This window comes from Anser brachyrhynchus (genome assembly GCF_964034855.1).
Source record: "Anser brachyrhynchus genome assembly, chromosome: 1".
In the NCBI taxonomy this organism is placed as follows: Eukaryota; Metazoa; Chordata; class Aves; order Anseriformes; family Anatidae; genus Anser; species Anser brachyrhynchus.
The window spans coordinates 55,923,630-55,942,193 of NC_137694.1; the positions used below are offsets into that span (position 1 = coordinate 55,923,630).

Genomic DNA, 18,564 nt, shown 5'->3' on the forward strand with positions numbered 1-18,564 from the left:
ATTATGACATACTTAGATGTTAGCATTGCACAATTTTGCATACGTTCTCGGTACTATCAGGATGCGTATGACATAGGAAACTTAAGCAGCGATAGATTTCAGTCTGCCTTCATTCAGCTCATGCATCTTTCTGTGTGAAATGAAGACTGAAAGGCGGGTTGCTTTCTGAGGGTTGAGGGGGAAGGAATTCGGGTTGGTGGTTCCTTTCCTTAACAAAATCATACTAATAATAAGAAATCGCCCTTTCTCGTGAAGAATCTTCCCAAAATGTCTGCTTCTTGGAGCAGGCTTCGGGATTTCACAGAAAGCTACAAAGAGAAAGTCAGAACGCAGGGATTCACACAGCACTGGTCAGGGGGAGACAGAGGGACGGAAAACAAGCAACACCAAAAACATATGCAACTTGCAGCGAACCCGAGAAGAGTGAAGAGCAAGCACTTAAAAATAATAGCGACAGCGAAAATAAGGGAAATAGATGCTTATTTCTAAATTACCCTTCCACGTTACATTTCCCCTGTCTCCTGGGGAGAGAAACGTCTGACTGAAGTTTTGTGCGGGTCTCACTGCGGCGCGCGGGTTGCGCTCGCAGCTCCGGGCTCTTAACGGCGGGGATGCGAAGGCAGCCGGGCCGGGGGGCGGCGGGGGGGAGCGGGTGGGAGCGAAAGGCAGAAAGCGAGAAAAGAGGGAGAGCCCCAGCCAGATACGCCTTCCTCCGGGCTCCGGCAGCCGGGGGGAGCTGCCCTGCCCGGGGCTGGCAGCGGCGGGGAAAGGCAGCGGAGAAGGAGGAGGGGGGGGGGGGGGTGTTTAGGGCTGCCCTAATCCGCGCAGAGCGGAGGAGGGCGGCCGCCGCCCGCGGATGCTGTGGCGCGGGCAGGGCGGGCGGCGCGGCGGGCAGGGCGGGCGGGGGGTCTGTCCTGCAGCACCGCGGAAAGCTCCTCCGGCACCGCCGCCCGGCGAGCTGCCCTGCGGCGCCCGGCGCCCCGCTGCGCTCCACCCGCCCCGCCGGCCGCGGAGCTGTCCTTCAGCACCTCCGGCCGCCAACGCCGCCGCCGCCGCCTTGATGCAGTAGCGGGCCCGGGAGCCGCCGGGGGGACGCCGCGGGGCAGGGGGTGCCGCAGCCGGGCGCAGCTCCGAGACCCCCGCCCGGGAGGGGCGCCGCGCCTGTCCCCCGCCTCCCTCCCCATCGCCGCCCCCAGGAGCCCCCCTCTCTCCTCGCCCACCTCCGCCGGGAGCGAGCGCCGCGGCTGTGCGGAAAAGCCATGGGAGGCGAGACCTCGGCACCTGTTCAGCTGAAATCAAGGGCTTACAGTATACTGGGCAGTCTGGCTTGGTGGTAGGAGCGAGCGAAAGGAAGGAGAAGCAAGCGAGAAAAAGTGAGAGAGGATTGGAGCGACTGCCGCTGCCGGGAAAAAAAAAAATAAAAACCCAAGGAAGATAACTGGGAAGGAAAAGGATTTTCATGGCGCAGGCTGCAGAGCTAAGCAAGAAGACTGAAGGTTGCATCTCTGCTCTTACAGTCTCTAACTGTCTAGGTCCAGATAATGAGAGATTGTGTTGAGGATGCTGCTGCTGCTCCCCTGTTCACTGTGGAAGCCATCTCCAAATTAGCCATTACATATGGAAACTGGAGACCAGAATTTTAGAAAAAGGGATTAAGGCGTCTCGTTTTGGGGGGGGTTCTCTCTTTATTTGTTTCTTTTTTTTTTTCTTGGTTCTTTTCTCTCTCTTTTTTTTTCTTTTTCCTTTTTTTTTATATTTCAACCAGAACGTTTCCGATTTAAAAGGCAAGCCTCTTCCCGTGTGGTCTTTCTAATTTACACTCTTTTCCGTGGGCTTTCTTACCTCCCTTTTTTGATATCTATCTCTCTATATATACCCATTATATTATTAGTCGGAATTATTATTCTTTTATTTTATTAAACACACACACCCCAAGAATCAGAAGGCGGTTGGGTATTTGTATAATGAAGAATTATGGGGCTCTTTGACAGAGGTGTTCAGATGCTTTTAACCACCGTTGGTGCTTTCGCTGCCTTCAGCCTGATGACCATAGCTGTGGGGACCGACTACTGGCTTTACTCCAGAGGGGTTTGCAAGACTAAAACTGTCAGTGAGAACGAAACCAGCAAAAAGAACGAGGAAGTCATGACCCATTCTGGATTATGGAGAACCTGCTGCCTGGAAGGTATTTGATTCTGGATCTCCAACACCCCTCCCCGCCTCCACTTTCCTATCCCACTACCCCATGTCCCCCCCCCCCCCCCCAAATAAATCCCTTTGCATTCCACCATTTTCTCACTTCATTCCCTTCACCACGACTGAGAGTGGTGGGCTCAGTTACTCAGGGCATGGAGGCAAGAAGACAGGAAAATTATTCTTTGCTCTGTTCCCTTCTCCCTTCCTCTTCCTCACCCTCCCCCACACACCCTCCCCAAAAATTCACTTCCCCCCTCTGATGGGAATGATGTGTGTGATACAAAAACAGCAAGAGACCCTTTCAGAAAGCAAGCGTGTGGTCTGCCTGTCTTCAGATTGTTTGTATTGCCTGGGAAAGCAATGCCAAAATGCTGTGTTATTGTTGTGCTCCGGCTGCAACCACAGAGTGAAATCATTTGTCTCTTTGCAAACAGCTTATTTGCAAAGACAAGACTGGGAGTGAGAAGCAATGTGGGGAGAGGGTGACTGCAAAGCAATTCGGATACAATTATTAGTTCACTTTAGGAGGGAAAAAGAGTGAAATGGAAACAACCCTGTTATGTCCAAAATGCCTCACATGGTAAATCTGACGATTCCAGTCATCTTGAGCAGAGTTCAGAGCATTTCGTAATGTCTGTAAGCAACCACATCTCACTGGGTTGGGTGCAGAGGGGTCTATTTGGCGGCTGATTGGTTTGTTTTGGGGCTGGGAATTTTCCCCCGTTCATTTGTTGTTGGGGGTGTTTTTTTGCTTTGGGCTTTTCTTTAAGGTTTATGGTAAAGGCTAAAAATAAACAAGTGCCTGAATAGAAAAATCAGCCTAAGTCTGGTGTGGAGAAACTGAACAGCAACTCAGTGACATGTCTGATGGCAGAAGAGAGACCGCCGCAGCCAACTTCTGGAATCAGACGTTCCTAAGGGAGGGGGAAAGAAGAGAGGGGCCAGTGATTCGCTTTTAAATATGTGTTGCTCAGTACTGCTATTGGCGTACGTGTGGGCTGGGGAGGTGGTCTTCAGCCGGTGCTGGAGGGATAGGGGCGACTGATGGAAACGCATGGTTTATGTTACACACGTAGCGAGGAGAGAGCGAGAGCAAGAGCGCATATTACAGCCCATTGTAAAACCCCTGCTTATGAATCAGCTCCCAGCTGGAGGGTGGGCTGCCAGGGGTTTATGGACATCCACAGATAACGTATGTGTCTGCCGGTGTCCACCAGAGCTGGGTGTGCCTGGAGCTCCCCGATGGGAGAGAAGGGGAAGTGGGTACCGCAGGACGGATTTTCAAAGACCGGCACTGGGAGATGGAAGGCAGGGGGGAGGGGAGAATAAACTGTGTATGTCCTAATGTCTCTCACCAAAGCAAGCTAAAGCCACTGTTTAGAAATGGTTGTGTCCGGGAAGAAGCGCGAATTTCCCCCCTGTTCTTGGTGCAAACGGTTGAGTGATGGCTGGACATGTTTTGAATAGCTAAGTGACTTCATTGAGCGATGGTCTATTTGACGCATACTGCATTTAGTGCCCTTTGTCAACCCAAACTGCTGCCTTTTAACATATCCTGCAGAGGAGCTCTATGCTGAATACTATATGCTGTCTCCACGCCAGAAAATCAATAGCAGTAAATTAATGGGGGATGTTTTAAACACACTCACTCACACACACATTTCCTCCAAATAGATAAATATATAGAGATATATATTAATAAAGAATGAAAAGCCTTTCACACAGCTATTCATTACAACCAAGGAAAGAGACATCTCCTTAATTAAAAATTAATGAGAGAGGGAAGAAAAAAAAAAAAAAAGCAAGCCCAAATGCGAAGCCATGCGGGGAGGGAGGGAGGCTGCGGGGAAGAACTCCCTTCCCAAGCTGTGTCCCCGAGCCGGAGGGCGAAGGGAGGCTGGGGTGGAGACAAGAGGTATGAGGACCCCGGCTGGGAGAGGCAGTGAATTCAGATCATGTCTATATGCCCACAGAGCCGGATCCAGAGGGACGCGGTCTGAGGGGGAGGAGGAAGGGGCGGGTGAGGTTTGTCAGATCGGAGGAGCTTGGGGCTCCTTCGCCTTTACGTCTGACAGGACCCCACAGGCGCCCCGCAGAAGTGGTTTGTGTGGCAGGGGAAAGTGCCAGGATGCTTCCAATTAAAAGCTCAGAAGTGCCCCCGGCCCCCCCACTGCCAGCCCCGTCCCCTGCCTGTGCTGTCATGGCTCACACTGAAGCCCTGCACGAGGGCTACAAAAGGCAGCCTGAGAGCAAGCTGTGTACCCCCATGGGATGCTCTCTTGCCCCTGCCATGCAAGGGTTGGGCCCTTGCCATGCAACATGGGGCAGGAGCAGCAAGCAGAGCTGGACGGTGCAAGGAACCATTCAGGAGCAAGCCCTGCTCTGAGCCAGGGCATCCCTAACCTGAGGGCACAAGTTGCACCAAAACTTCAGTATGAGCAAGGTAGCAAAACATCTCCACAGGACGCAGAAGCAGCCCCGTGGCCACACACCGTGCAGGACCAGGCCACAGCTGTGCCCTGTGGGGCAGCACAGCCCTGGCACCCCGTTGCTTTCAGGACAACACAGCCAAATATCCCCAGTGGGCAGCCATGAGCAGGCCCTGGGCAGCAAGACTCTTGCTGCTGTGTCTGATCAGCCAGAAGTTAGCTTCCTTCTCAGCAGAAGGAATTAGAAAAGATGTCCCTGGGTCACTCGCCCTCCCCACTGAAAGCTCCAAGCTGGTGCAGGAAGGGTGCAGCAGGGGCTGCTTGTCCCCATGGTGCAGGGGGTGGACAGGTCTGTGAAGGGAAGGGCTTCTTCCCAGGAGGCTGAGAAACTGGCCAAAGCCTTGGGCTCTGCTCACACTCACCCTGCCCACGGTGTGGCAAAGGCGGCTGGCAAAGGGTGTGGAACAAAAAAGGTGCCTAGGGGTGGGGGGGCATCAGGGCAGGCCCATAGGGTGAGGAGGGGCAGTGCAGAGGAGGGCAGGAGGATTTTTAACGATAAAATAATCAAAGGAGCCAAAACATTCCTCTGCTAATGGTAGGAAGCCTCTGATGAGGTTGCCTTCATTTTGGGGCATGTGGGGGAATGTTGGCACGAGCCAGCACTGTAGGCTGTCAGAAATGGTGGACTCCTTGTGTTCAAAACGCAGTGGTAGATTGTCTTTTCTCTTCTTGGCCAAGGTGCCCAATAGCAAAAAGGAATGTGGGGGCTCAGGCTGTGCACACAGATACACCGCAATCACAATGTGAGTTCCCGTCAAAGAATTTGGTTCCTGGGCTTTCAGTTTCAGGGTTCCCCTCTGTTTGGTCATTCAACACTTTCAGTCAGTATTTTCAGATCTTTGCATTGCTCCAAACAGCAGTGTCATTTTGGGTGTTCCTCCTCCACTGGGATTACTCTCCCCTCTTTCCTGAGTCCTAAAGGGAGCCCCCGTTCAGTGCTGAGGCTGGAGCAGAAAGGTGGTGGTTGTTCACACTACTGCAGACCACACTTCCTATTCCTTTCCTAATCTTCCTTCAGATAATTCTTTCTCAGGCTTTGGGGTTGCCTAAATGCGTCCCTGGGCCATTCAAAAGTCTTTGCCCTTCAAGAAAAATGGCAGAGCGACTGCCTTTCTCAGACCCCTGACAGCGTATGCACAGCGCACGCACGTACACCCAGCAGCTGAGATCTGCAAGCTCATGCCACGTATGGATGCTGCACCTCTTACAACTTCGAAATGGCTGCGGATCTTCCAGCCTAATTCCTCCTTGGCACCGAATGCTTTTAAAACACTTTTTTTATTATGAGTGATGCCTTGTCTAATTCTTTCATTAGCTCCTGTAGATGTCCTACAGGATCTCAAAAAGTGAGTGACGATGGCTTATTGGGGTCTTACGAAGCAAGTAAATGAAATGTATTTTATATCTGTAGGTTATTGGTTTTGTCATGTTGTCATTATTATTAGGAAAGGGATAGGTCTGGGAGGCTTTTATACTAAGAAGGAGGGAGAGAGGAGTCCAGGGCAGGCAGGCATGAGTGATGCGCATGGGGTTAGACATCCCTGTAGATCTGACTGGTGTGAAGGCAAGTAATTGAATGGATGTTGGTGCAGAAAATAATTCCTGCCTAGAGACCCTTCCCAAGGAAAATTAATGAGCTGATCTGTTCCCTTTCCAGCTTGTTACATCTGAACAACGCATGAGAGTTAAGTGCAGTTTCAGTGTTTGCAGAAACGAAGAGCTGATGGCAAAGCGAGGCAGGGCACAGGCACTGGACACAATCCTGGCACTGCGTCTCTTCCCCGCGCTGCCTTCTCCCATCCCTGGCTGCTTCTGAGCAACTTTTTCTTTTTGCATGATCTTACGAGCATTTTTTCCTTGTCTCCCTTCTTATCTTTCTTTTACCCTTTGTTTCTGTCAGTGTCCCCAATTCCGCCCTGCAGAACTGCCCGCCGTCCTACTTATAACCATCCACAAATCCGCCGGGGTCCCCCAACTCTTGATATCATATGTCAGGGGCTTTTCTGAGGATGCAGTGGAAATAGCAGTAGCTTAAGTGAGGTTCTCCACGCCTTGGTGGTGCAGGAGCAGCCCACAGCACGGCCCTGAGATGCAGCAGGAGGCAATGGCCCAGCGCAGCGCTGACTGCTGCCGCTATTGCATCTGCCGGGGAGCAGGAGGATGCAGAGCTGCACGGGCCTGGCATGAAGAAGGCAGAGGATTTCCAAAAGTGGGGTGGCAGGTGGTGAGGGGGAAGTACCTGGGATCCCAGACACGGGTGGGTTTGGTTCTCCTCTCAGCTTAAATTCACACCTGGCTGTACATCAGTGGGGAGCCAGGGATTTGACGGGCTGAGACCTGCAAGCTCGCTTCATCTGTAAGATTTGACAAGCAGGAGCTGTTTCTCACCAGTCAGTTGCTAGAAGTGACTTCTAAATTGCTTTTAAATTCTGAATCTTCCTACTGACAGAGAAAGAGGAATGGGTTAATATTGTCCTGAAATGCACCAGAAATTGCCTCGCTGAAGAGAGTGAGAGCGAAATGCAGTGGGAGGGACATGGAGATGCAGTGTGGCAGCAGTAATGTATAAAGAAATTACACAGAGATAGAACAAATGTCTCCTTGCCAGGGAGACCAGGAGCTATTCCTATCCCGTGTTTCCATTTTAACCCATCCCGTTCCCCTCACAGGCCCCCCAGCCCCTGTCTCGCTTGGCTGCGGTTTGGTGCCACCTCATCAGGAGTTTGGGGGAGGAGGGCTGCCGAGGTTCGCCAGCAGCATCTCCATATTTATCTAATTTAAAAGCAGAGCGAGGAGGTTGCCAGGGGGAGCGGGGAGCATTTCAGGCTGTCGGATGGCTCTGCCCCCTGCCCCTGTTTTAAGAGCAGGATTCCCAACCAAGCATACCCTTTTTATCCCAGGGGGAGCCCTCGCCGCTCCGTTCTGCGCCGCTTCCCCCTTCCACATCGCGCTGGCTGTGGGGACGTGCTGCTGCATACCCCTTGCAGGGGCTCTCGGGGAGGGAGGGGGTCTCCTGACAGAGGAAGTGTCACCAGCAGGGCTCCCAGCCCCAGGGCTGCAGCTGCCCTGCGGGGGAAATGCAGAGCATGGAAGGGGTCGGGGATGCATGGAACAGACCGCAAATGCAACGCACCCCAAAGTTATTTGTTCCCTTGCCTGCCTGACCCCAGATCTTTCCTCGCCCTCCATCTTTGACTCATTCTATCCATCTCCATTTTAATTTGTTCTTGTTTCCCTCCCCTGTTTTTCCTCTTTATTTTTCTCTTTCATCTTCACGTCTCTTCTGTGCTCTCTCTCAGAGGCAGCTTCCTCTTCATTATTTCTCCCTGATTCCAAGTTCTCCGAGGCCCATCCCCCTTGCTCTTTCCTCTGTTACATTATCTTGTCCTTGCTTTCCTCTGTCCCCTTTGCTCCTGCCATCTCATCTGTCTGTCCTCTTTCCTCTTCTCGCTGCCGTCATACCACCCTGGCTGTCCCCCATCTCACACACAGTCATTCCCCCAGCTGACGACCCCATCCTTTTGGAGCTCCTTTCTAAGGCAACCCTCCTGCAGCCCCTCATGATGGATGTCCCCTTCCTCCTTTCTCTGGCCCGTGGCCCCCCTCCTCAAAGCAGCCTATGACACTGGTTGCTGTCGCTGTCTGCTCTCACCCCAGGGCACCACAGCTCCCCCTGAGATGGGGGATGAGACACAGGCCCCCCCTTCTGCTCCCCTCATTGCTAGTTGCCTTTTGGTCAAGCCAACATCCCTCCACTTTGCTGCCTCCAACCTCCCGTGGCCGGAGGGCTCACTGGCAGCGCAGCTGATGAGCTGGCTCATCTGCATGCAGCCAGCAATTGGGCTGGAAGGAGCTCCCGGCAGCCCTAAATACCCTCCCTGGCAGCCCTCAGACACGAATCAGGCTGGGGTCCAAAGGGAAAATCAGGGTCTCTGTAGCCATCGCCCTGGGGCCGTTGTTGTGCACTACAGGGAGGGATCTCTGGTTGTCAGCAAGCGGTGTCTCAGCAAACAGTCGTCCTTTGCAAGCTGTTTACAGGGGGAGGATTTTCTCTGAGAGCCTCAGGATCACCCACGGAGGTGAGGTGAATGGGGCTGGGGTCTCCAAAGTCAGACTCAATGGCTAGGTGAATGAATCTCAGTGAACCAGGTTGAGGGTGCTGCTGGCTGGTGGGAAAAGGGGAGCTGTGAGGCATGCAGGGCTCTAAATGAACTGCAGCAGCTCCTCGGATCCCAGAAACAGGAATACTGCTGTCAGTGGCCCAGGGCAGAGCATGGCTGCAGACAGAAAACCCACCAGCAGCAACTCCCCAGGCAGCAGCAGTAGAGCAGGGGGATAACAGAGAGCACAAGGAGGAAGGGCTGTCCAAGGGGGGGGGAATGCAAAGCCGGAAGAGGGTTCATAAAAGGGGGACAGGGACAAGGAGGAGTAAGAAAGACCATGTGTATGAGGACATCCTGAAATACTAGGCGTGTTTGCCTGGGAAAGGAGGTGAATGAGCGGGAAAGCAATTGGATTGTGTTGAATAATGAATGGGCTAGAGAAGATGGATCAGTAGCTCTTGATTTCCCCATTTTGTAACACAGAGACAAGAGGACCTGACGTGAGTCACCGGAGACCCAGTTAAAGCTTTCTCATTTGATGCGTATCAGGGCTGTGGATCTCATTGCCACCAGAGCTCCCGTGGCCAAGATTTTAACCACATTTAGCAAGCAAGTGGGCATTTACAACAGAGTTCACGAAAATTAAGCGTCCTCATAATGGATATGAACAGCGTTTTGGGTGTTTCATAATTCGGCAATTAAGCCAGGCTCCATAAAAACTAGGATAACATTTCACAAGGACAGCCTATCCCCTATCTGACTGCCATGTGCTTCCTGCTTCTTCCCCGAAACATTTGTCAGGGATTAAACGGAGCTCAGATTTACTTAGTCTGGCATTTCTTTTGTTTCTAGATGCTATGCTATGCAGCTGCAGCATAAGGTGCAAACTAGGCCTGCGTTTCTGCTGGTGTCAATGACTGCCCTAATTTGACAAATTAACTGTGAGTTTAGGTATTTCTATCATATTTTGCTAGGAAGGATCTGGGATACAGAGCAATTAAGAGCATATGGAATTAAGTGGAGTCCTTTTTCTTCACACCCCAGGGTATAAAGCAAGTAGTTAGCAGTGAAGGTGCTATATATGTGCAAAGAATTATTATTGTTGAAGTCCCTGCTTCCCAGAAAGCAATAGGCTTTGGGTCTCTTTGATGCTATCATGACTAAATTAGAAACGAGGTTGTCTCTTTCCTCTTGCATCTGTGGAAATGATTACTGAACTGGCATCTGATGACGTACAGCACTGTAGTGTTTCTATGCACAGGGGATAAAGGCCCGATTCTCCCCTCGTTTGCTCTGGTGTAACCTCAGAGGCTTGGATGGAGCTGTGTTGCTTTCACAGTCCATGCAGGCAAGGGGAGGATCAGGATGAGAAAGGGCTGTGCCTGCTTTAAACAGCTGTGCCCCCAAAGGTCACAGTGTGCCCTGCTTCACCAGTGCCGTACCCGAAAACCCAGGGGCTCGATTCACCTCCAGTGTGGGGGTGTGACAGCCCCAAAGCCGATGACATTCTGCACTCATTTATGCCAGCTGTTCTGCTGTCCAGCAGTCCCTTTTTAAAAATTATTTCCATTTTCATCGTTTTTCATCCTTGCTAGAAAAATTTGAGCTGGCATCCCTCCCTGTGGGGGAAAAGGCCTTTTATGGGCTCCTCACCTTGGGTTGGTGGAAGTGTGAAATAGCAGAGGGGACCGTGCACCCCCTGGCATTCAACTTTCTGTTGTTCTTCCTTCTGCATTTCTGTCTTTCATCAGATCTCCTCCATTTACTGACAGCTTTCTGTCTCCCAGCCCCATTTATCCCCTTTGTGTTACGGAAAACCTCCCTCATAAAATTCCCAACTACACAATCAGTTTCTGTAACAAGCCCTGCAGGATAGGTGAAATCCACTTCTGTTTCTGTGGCACAGGCTGCTGAAGTTTTTATACCAGCTTCCTATCAAATCTATAACTCCCCAGAGAAGCATATGGACTTTATCCTACACCTCCTATTCCCCCAGAGCATATACTTCTACCTGCTATCTTTGAAAAACAGAAAATGAGGATGGTATACAAAAACTTGAGGATACAGTGCCATCCTGTCCATGGGTAGGAATTCCTCTGATGTGTGTTTTTGCTAGAAGCAGAACAACTATAAATTTCTGATTTAGCTTGTTGTATAAAGTATACATTCTGTCAAATAAAGAATAACACTATCCACCTCCGTCCCCTGGATTTTCTATCTGTTTCTGATTTTTCTCTTCCTATTTCTCAGTTTTCATTCTCCCCCTGAACATGATTTTTTTTTAGTGCCTGTTTTATTTTTCTCCTCCCACTGCTTCATAACTACATTTCATTCTTAAATTTGCTATCACTCAGAGAACTTCCCTCTTCCTTCAGGTCTTGTTTATACCAGCAGTGTAGCTGCAGTGCTATGGATCACACTTGAACACTGAATAATTCCCAGGTTTATGGTCATGTTCATTCAATATCGTAGACTGAGCATTGTCACTCAAAACACTTTTCATCCAACCCTGTTTGCTGACTCCTGCAACCTAGCTGTGGGCTGTCCACTGCAACTAGCGCATTTCTGAGAGCCTGTTCTGGGGGCTTTATTTCCTCGTGAAGATATTGCCTCGTACTTTCCTTTCTAGTTTGTTTCTTTTTTTTTTTTTCTACACTCCCTCCACCACTCCACCAGGCCCCTTCAGAATTCACTGCTTCTTCTTTTCTTCCTTTTTTCTCCACTTTAGTTCTCGTGTCTACCATTTTATCCCATTTTTCTTCTCTTCCCTCTACATTTCTATCCCTCAGTCCTGGGTAGGAACTACCCCCGATCCCATCCCATTCAGCCTCTATGGAGATTTAGTGAAAATGGGTTGAAACTAAGTGCGTGCATGTGTGTGTGCACATATGTATATCTCCTTTCAGATGCGGTCACTTAGAAAGCTTGGTGGCTGAGATGAAGTGTCCTGGCTCTGACTTTCGCCTTTCAGAGAGCCCCGAGGAGTCATTTCTGAATGCAGATGCCCCGCAGAATTGCCTTCAGAGTACAGGGTCCCAAGGGATCAATCATCAAGAATTTCTGCTGCTTCTTTTTAGATTCAAGCATTGCCCTTTTCCTTAGGCTGAGGGTCATGGTTTTTTGAAGGGCAGTGGCAAAATCATGAAAGAAGACGTTTTTGTCTTGCTCATTTTTGAGTGAGAGAATGAATGAACTGTGATAAATATTTTTCTGTATATAGCTAGAGCCGTCTCAGAGAAGTGGCAGAGGAAACAGATGGCAGAGGCCCTTTATAGGCAGCTGCTGTTGTCTCTTAAGGTGTCACCAGCACAAGAAAAGTGGTTGTAATTGGGGAGCTTCAAGATCAGCAGTGCCTGAAAGGACTCAAGCAGAAAAGAATGTCATCCTGCATGAAGGAGGGGAGGCAGAAATCAAATATTCACAGAGTAATGGATGGTGCTTGAAAGGTAAAATAAAGTACAGGGAATAGTTTGAAGAAAGCTTCATTAAATGACATGACTGGAGGATGGATGGTTTTCCTGTGTTTGGGAGTTCACTCTTGGACACAGACAGTGGGAACATTGTAGGCAGGGTGAAGAAGGTGGCTTAGGTTATTTGGGGGACAGAAAGCAGAGCTGATGTTCAGAGGAAACAGCTGAGAGAGACACCGATTTCCAATGCACTGTGGAAATGCAGCCCAGGGGAGAGGAAATGTCCAGGAGTAGCCAACTCTGGGCTCCTTTCTCCTCCAGCTGGTTTCAAATCACCCCTGCAGTGCGTGCTTTCAGGATGAGGGGTGCTATGGTTCGGTGTAGAAGCCTCTGTCCCCAAAACTCCCTAAATGATTTGCCTGCCTGGAGCCTGGAGCCTGCCTGTACCCAGCACAAAGCGAAGTTGTAAGCTGACCTGTAAAACAACAGAAGTGGAGACATGAAGCAGCTCCCTCAAAAAAATAACCAGAGCTAGGATTCTTCCTATCTTCTGGGCTGGGAGAGATTTCACATTGGGCTAAACCCTAACTCTTGTAGTAATGAACATGTTTACATCTCTCCTGCTCTCTTCATGTCTCCAAAAGTAGGAGCCATGTATTCCTTTCAAGGAAGAGAAAGTTCACAGAGAAAAACAATGGGAGGCTTGGAAGGAAACCAGAGAGGATTGCAGGGTTTGTCTTGAAATGTAAGGGTTTGGGGTAACATAGCAGCTGTGGACAGGCTTGGGATTAATGGAGCAGAAGGTTTCAGTGTCCTCTAGCTAAGACATATCCATTGCAACTGTACTCAAGCACCTCATAGTCTTGAAGGAAAAAAAAAAAAAAGAAAAAAGAAAAAAAAAAAAAGAGCAGAGTGGTGCAGCTATTTCACTACTGGGAGAAAGAGAAACAGAGAAACTAATATGTCTGCCCTGCAGAGTGAAGTGCAATGCAAAGAGCAGCACAGCACACAGGAAAAACTAGGATTGACAATTTTCCTAAATTTCAGGTGACTGCGTAATCATTGCAGCACTCTTCCCCAATCATTGCACCACTCTTCCCCACTTCACTCATCACTTTGTCCCTGCATACGCAGGAAAGAATATCTCAGTAAGGCCAAGAGCAGCTTTCCAGGAATTAATTCCAGGGGCTGTCTAACATCACAAGAGAAAGGCGTTTTTCTGTGTGCTGCATCATTACAGCTTGGCCCACATTTACAGGAATGGTGAGGGGAAAGTATTCAGAGCAAAGCAAGACCACAAGAAAGAACACTGTGAGGATGTGGAGGCACCAGCACCAGAAAGGATTTACCACCTTATGCAGAAACTGGGGGCTTGGGTTGTTACTGGGAGCAGACTGACTCAGTGGTGCAGTGAAGCCTTTTCTCCCTATTTTCCCTGCTCCATCCCACGGGATAAAGAAGGATTTATGTACACATAGACAGGGCAGGGTCAATCACACCAACCAGCCACGGACCTGCACCAACGTGGAAAGCATGACCACTGGTCGTGGCTCTGTGCAATAAAAGACTAACAAAGGAGAGTTGGCAAGAGGAAGAGTCAAAGGAGCTGAAGTGTAATTGTTTTGTCCCAGCTCTTTCTTGGTGAAGCCAAGAAATTTATCCATGTAAGCAAATTCAAGAAGACATGGACGTCTCCTACACTGAGCCTCTCTGCTGGTCTCCCAGCTGTAAGCACATGAATTTGTACTTCTGGAGGCCTGGGGTAGTTTTTGTGGCAGAGAACCTAAGGTTTGGCCAGATTATCTTTGGTAAAGCAAGGCAACCAAAACTTAATGCTTTTCTCTGGCTGCTGCTCTTCAGCAGAGGGTTCTGAGCATGTCATCTGTTATTGCCACTGGCCCATTGCAGCTACACCAAAATGCTTCATGTATGGTGGAAGCACCTTGTGCTAGACACTGTGCATACACAGAAGATCTCATCCCTACGTCAAAGAAGTGATAACCTAAGATGACAAATGACATATGAAAGGCAGCAAAGCAAAATGCAGCAAAGGTGTAAAACTAGTTTCTGCATTGTTGTTTTTGACATCAGTAAGAGGTTATTACACCTAGACCTGACTTCATCTCCTTCTCCAGAGTAGGGAGAGCAGAATAATGCAGATCAGGACACATCTGCCCAGCACCAGGCAGTGCCAGAAAAAAGATACCTGAATAGCTCAAAGTAAGTTAGTTTAGGTATTTCAAGCCCTACTGGCTACTCAAGCATGGTGCTCTGCACAGGCGAATTAGCAGCGTGTCTGAGAGCTGTCAGGACACAGCGCTTACTCAGGTGTGCTGCTTCCAAGACCCATGTGAGGTCACATTATGTTGTGCCATGGAGACTTACAACACGAGTCTCTCTCAGCTCTCAGTCTAATTCCCATATCCCCAAACAGGCATGCCTGTGTGCTTGGAGGTTTTTTTCCTTTATTAGGTAGCCACAGGTAGTCTGAAAGAAATGAACGGTCCATATTGCATTTCAGTTCCTCTGGGAGGAGTACCATGTTATTTGGGATTCTGAAAGGGAACTTGGTCCCCGGTGTGTCTCTGAATGCTTTGGAGATCTGGAGCCAGAAGACACAATCACAGCTGGATTTCTCCTTTGCGTTTTTAGCAGGCAGGGCTGAAGGACACAGAGCCTAATCTCCATGTGACCTGCAGATTCTGTCCTTTCATATGAGGGCTGAAGCTTGCTGAAGAGGCAATGCTGGAATGCTTTTGCCCATGTGGTAGCTGCCCTGGGGATACATGGCCACTTCTGTCTCTAGGGTTGTCACTTACCAGTGAAAATTCATTGGATTCATGACAAAACTGCAGGGTTTACCAGCAAAGAAATAGTTTGTTCTGAAAATAAATAAAAATCTGATCTGGGGGTGGTAATTTACTCAGACACCCAAGAGATCACTTATTTTGAGTATCTTGTTTAATTCTCACTGAGACTGCTCATTTTCTGTCATTGTTGATCTTAGTTTTCTTGAAGAAAAAAAAAAAAGTATAATATGTTACACGGCTTCTTCCCTATAATAAAAAATAGAAATAAAAATAATATATATATAAAAAAAAAGGGCTCAAGGAAAGGAAAACTCCATGAACATCTCTTCACTGAGCTGCACCACTGCAGGGTTGGAGGTTGAACTCATATGCAAACAAATTCTTAAGACCCACGTGGAACACCATTCTTCTTTGGGATCCATGTGAAGAATTAGATCTCTGCAACTGATACACAGTCAGTAGCTTTTCCCAAATAATGAACTAATCAGAAAAACTAAAAATAGGCTGCATTGGAACATCAGTTCAGCCATTTGGAATGTAGAGCAAATGGCACTGAATGTGTTTAATGAAGTGAAAGAGCTTTGTTTTTAATCACTGAGCTATTGATAAATGGTTGATAGGTGATCAAATGTGGGCTCTGCTTTCAAATGCTGTGACTCCATGAACCTGTCAAGACCCTCTTAAGCCACCCTTGTTCCTTTCTTGGCTAATGCAGTAGGACTTCCTGTCCTCTTCAGGACCTAATTTAAGAAAAAAAAAATGTTATGTTGTCTTTTTTTTCCAGATAACAAATATTTAGCCTCTGGGCAAGTCATCAATTTTCAAGAATAAATGCCCATAATTCTACAAAATCAGACCCTGGGAACTGGGTCGGATATGTGAGAGAAGATGACAAGCAGATCAGTTCACATCTCTACACGCTGTTATGAAAATAACACCAGGGCATCCGATTAGGAAGGTGGTGAGAACAAGTGAGGGAGAATCTGGTTTTGGATTGTACAGCAGCAAAAACCGTGGGGGCTTGGGGTAGAGTCTACAACTGAGGGGAGGTTTCACTTTCTTGCAGGGAAGAAAGTGAGCTGGGACTTCATGGGTATTACACCAAGGGTTATGCAAAAAAGGGTAAGGGAAACTGAGGTTCTATGGCAAAAAATAGATCTATTATGAGGGCTGAACAATACTATTGAACTGGGGCAGTTCATGACAGACCCTATTGGCCGTCCTTCACATTTGGACTAGACCACCTGGGCTGTGTGTATTACACTCGATTCAGAATGAGAGCGGAGGAGAAAAGAGAGCCTTACACTACCTTCGCATTTGCACGTCCCTGAATTTATGTCATCCAGTCAGAATGTCTTCAAATGGAACTTAAACAAGTGTGTTTTCTGATTTGCGTAATTAAGTGGTGTGAAACAATTAGAATGAATATGGGGGCCGAGTCCCATATCTATGCTCTGGGTGACATATGCTAATGCATTAGTGATTTCAGTGGACAGCTTGCTATGTACCTTGAAGCTATCTACACTCTCGCTTCCAGTGGAGAAGAACCACAACATCGTTCTCATGGTCTGCAGGAAATCTCACACTATATTTGAGATAGAGTTTATGTACTTTACAGCAATGTTTTAACACTGGTTGGCTTGGTACACATAGTCCTTAAAAGTTCTACCTCAGTGTTTTTGGGGCCACATCCAACCTGTTCTGAGTCAGTATAGTAATTAAGTAGCTGAACATTTATATATCAATTATAATTTCACAGATTATTCAACTCTATCCTATTAGTAGCCAGGTTTTCGTTTTAATCCCGACTGCAAACCAACTGTCCATCAACTGCAACGTGCTCATACATTAGGGTGATGAGAGCAGCAGAAAAGCCTAAATGGGTTGCTAGAAAGTGCTCCAAGTGAAATAGAGCTGTATTTCGTTAGCGCTGGGAGGATTGGCCGCTCTTTAATTGGATGAATCACCCAATGGGTGTGCTCCCTAAGCCAATCCGAGCATGCCAGTTCAGCAGAGCCACAGTGAGCAACGCTGTGCTGCGTCATTCGGCATTCTCTGGCGAGTGATTAAATCCTTGTCATTTGTAATAAATCAAATCCTGTCACAGGGTCAATCCAGCGGGTCACGCTAGGTTATGGTGGCGATCGTGCGCTGTTAGATCAGGTACTGCTGTGTCATACAGGTTTTTGCTGGGTCACGGGGTCATGTTGGGTTGGTTCCTCAGATGGCATCTCCTGAACTTGCCAGGAGCCCTCCTGGAGTATATCGGGGAATGATAACGGCGTGCCACTTAGCCTTCAGTGCACTGGCTCCTGCCTCTTCTCATGGGTGAGGTACCTCTTCCCTGGAGAATCTGCATTAGTCTCCTTTACTGGTTTGAACAGCCACTGAGATTTTTGTGATTTGTCTCCCCAGAAACACCACCTGCCCTAGGACCACAACAGGCAAGATCTAGTCTTGAGCCAGTGACCTCTTTTTCAGAGCAGAAAACATCATGCTATTCCAGTTGATTATATTGCTGCCTGACTCCGCAGAGTCAGAAGGAGATCCTGCCCTCTGCTAACATTGCTGCACATCACTGGTTTAAGTGGCTGCTTGGGGATCACCCTGTTATAGGGAAATCTCCACGTAGCCAAGAAATGTAAAACTTCTCCTCAATTAGGGGACCTGGCCAAGGGAAGAAGAACACAAATAACAAGACGTCTTGTTCCAACAGTCCCCCTCTTCAGTGATACCTTGTTTTGGGTTATGATTTGGTCAGGTATGTATTAGAACAGCCCTGAGGTGTCTCTAACTTGCATCAGAGACTAAGCCAATCTTTTCTGGTCTGATGGTCAGAAAAATACAAAGGCAGCATAAAGCCACCTTTAGCTGCCTCACCATCCATCCTGTTTCAGATACCACTGAGAAAGCTGGAAATTCTCAGCTTCTCTACAGAACTCACGTCAGAGGGCAGGAGTTTAAAATGATGACATTTTTATGCAAAGAAGGGCAATTCAATTTTTTTTTGTTGTTTTGTTTTGTTTTTAGGATCGTTATGGCATCCTGTGAGATCTGTGTGGTTAGTTTAGTAGTAACTGATGATTGCTTTCACAGAGGAGGAACATGAGAATAGTCTCAATAACATTTTTAAGCCTCTCAAAATAAATTTATTTTCCATGACACATATGGCACCTCCAGAATAGACAGTGGCAGATTGTGGCATGAAATTTTTACTGGTACCAATCAGCATGACATGCCCAGCCCACTGGTGCCATCGCTGGTCAGGAAAACAAAGACTAGCAGATGATTTACTGAAGGAAATGTCCCATTTTCCATCAGCAAAAACAATGCTGCTGGTGAGGTTTCAACTTGTACTTTCTATGCACACCATTGCTGTCCTCTGCTCAGGGTAACTGAAGTCATTCTGCTAGTGCATTATTTCTCACTCTTTGATGCATTTCAGCACCCAGCGTCCCTGGAGAACAAGGAAATGCTCCCAGGCCCATGATATACATGGAAATTTGGGACACGGGAAGGTTAAGTGGTTTGCCAAGTACACAAAGACCGTGACAGA

At 48.4% G+C, this 18,564-nt stretch overlaps 1 protein-coding gene across 2 annotated transcripts in view; it reads left to right on the top strand.

Annotated features, from left to right (window-relative positions):
* The first annotated feature begins 979 nt into the window (after nt 1–979).
* Nucleotides 980–18,564, top strand: part of CACNG2 (calcium voltage-gated channel auxiliary subunit gamma 2) — a 50,752-nt gene continuing 33,167 nt past the window's right edge. Inside the window, exons 1-2 of one of the 2 annotated variants that reach the window (XM_080578895.1) lie at nt 980–1,496; nt 2,040–2,185. In XM_080578895.1, coding sequence (XP_080435021.1) covers nt 2,044–2,185 — 142 coding nt within the window. In that variant the 5' untranslated portion in view covers nt 980–1,496; nt 2,040–2,043. Of the gene's footprint in view, nt 2,186–18,564 lie in introns of both variants that reach the window. The other variant, XM_080578894.1, reaches the window with a different exon arrangement.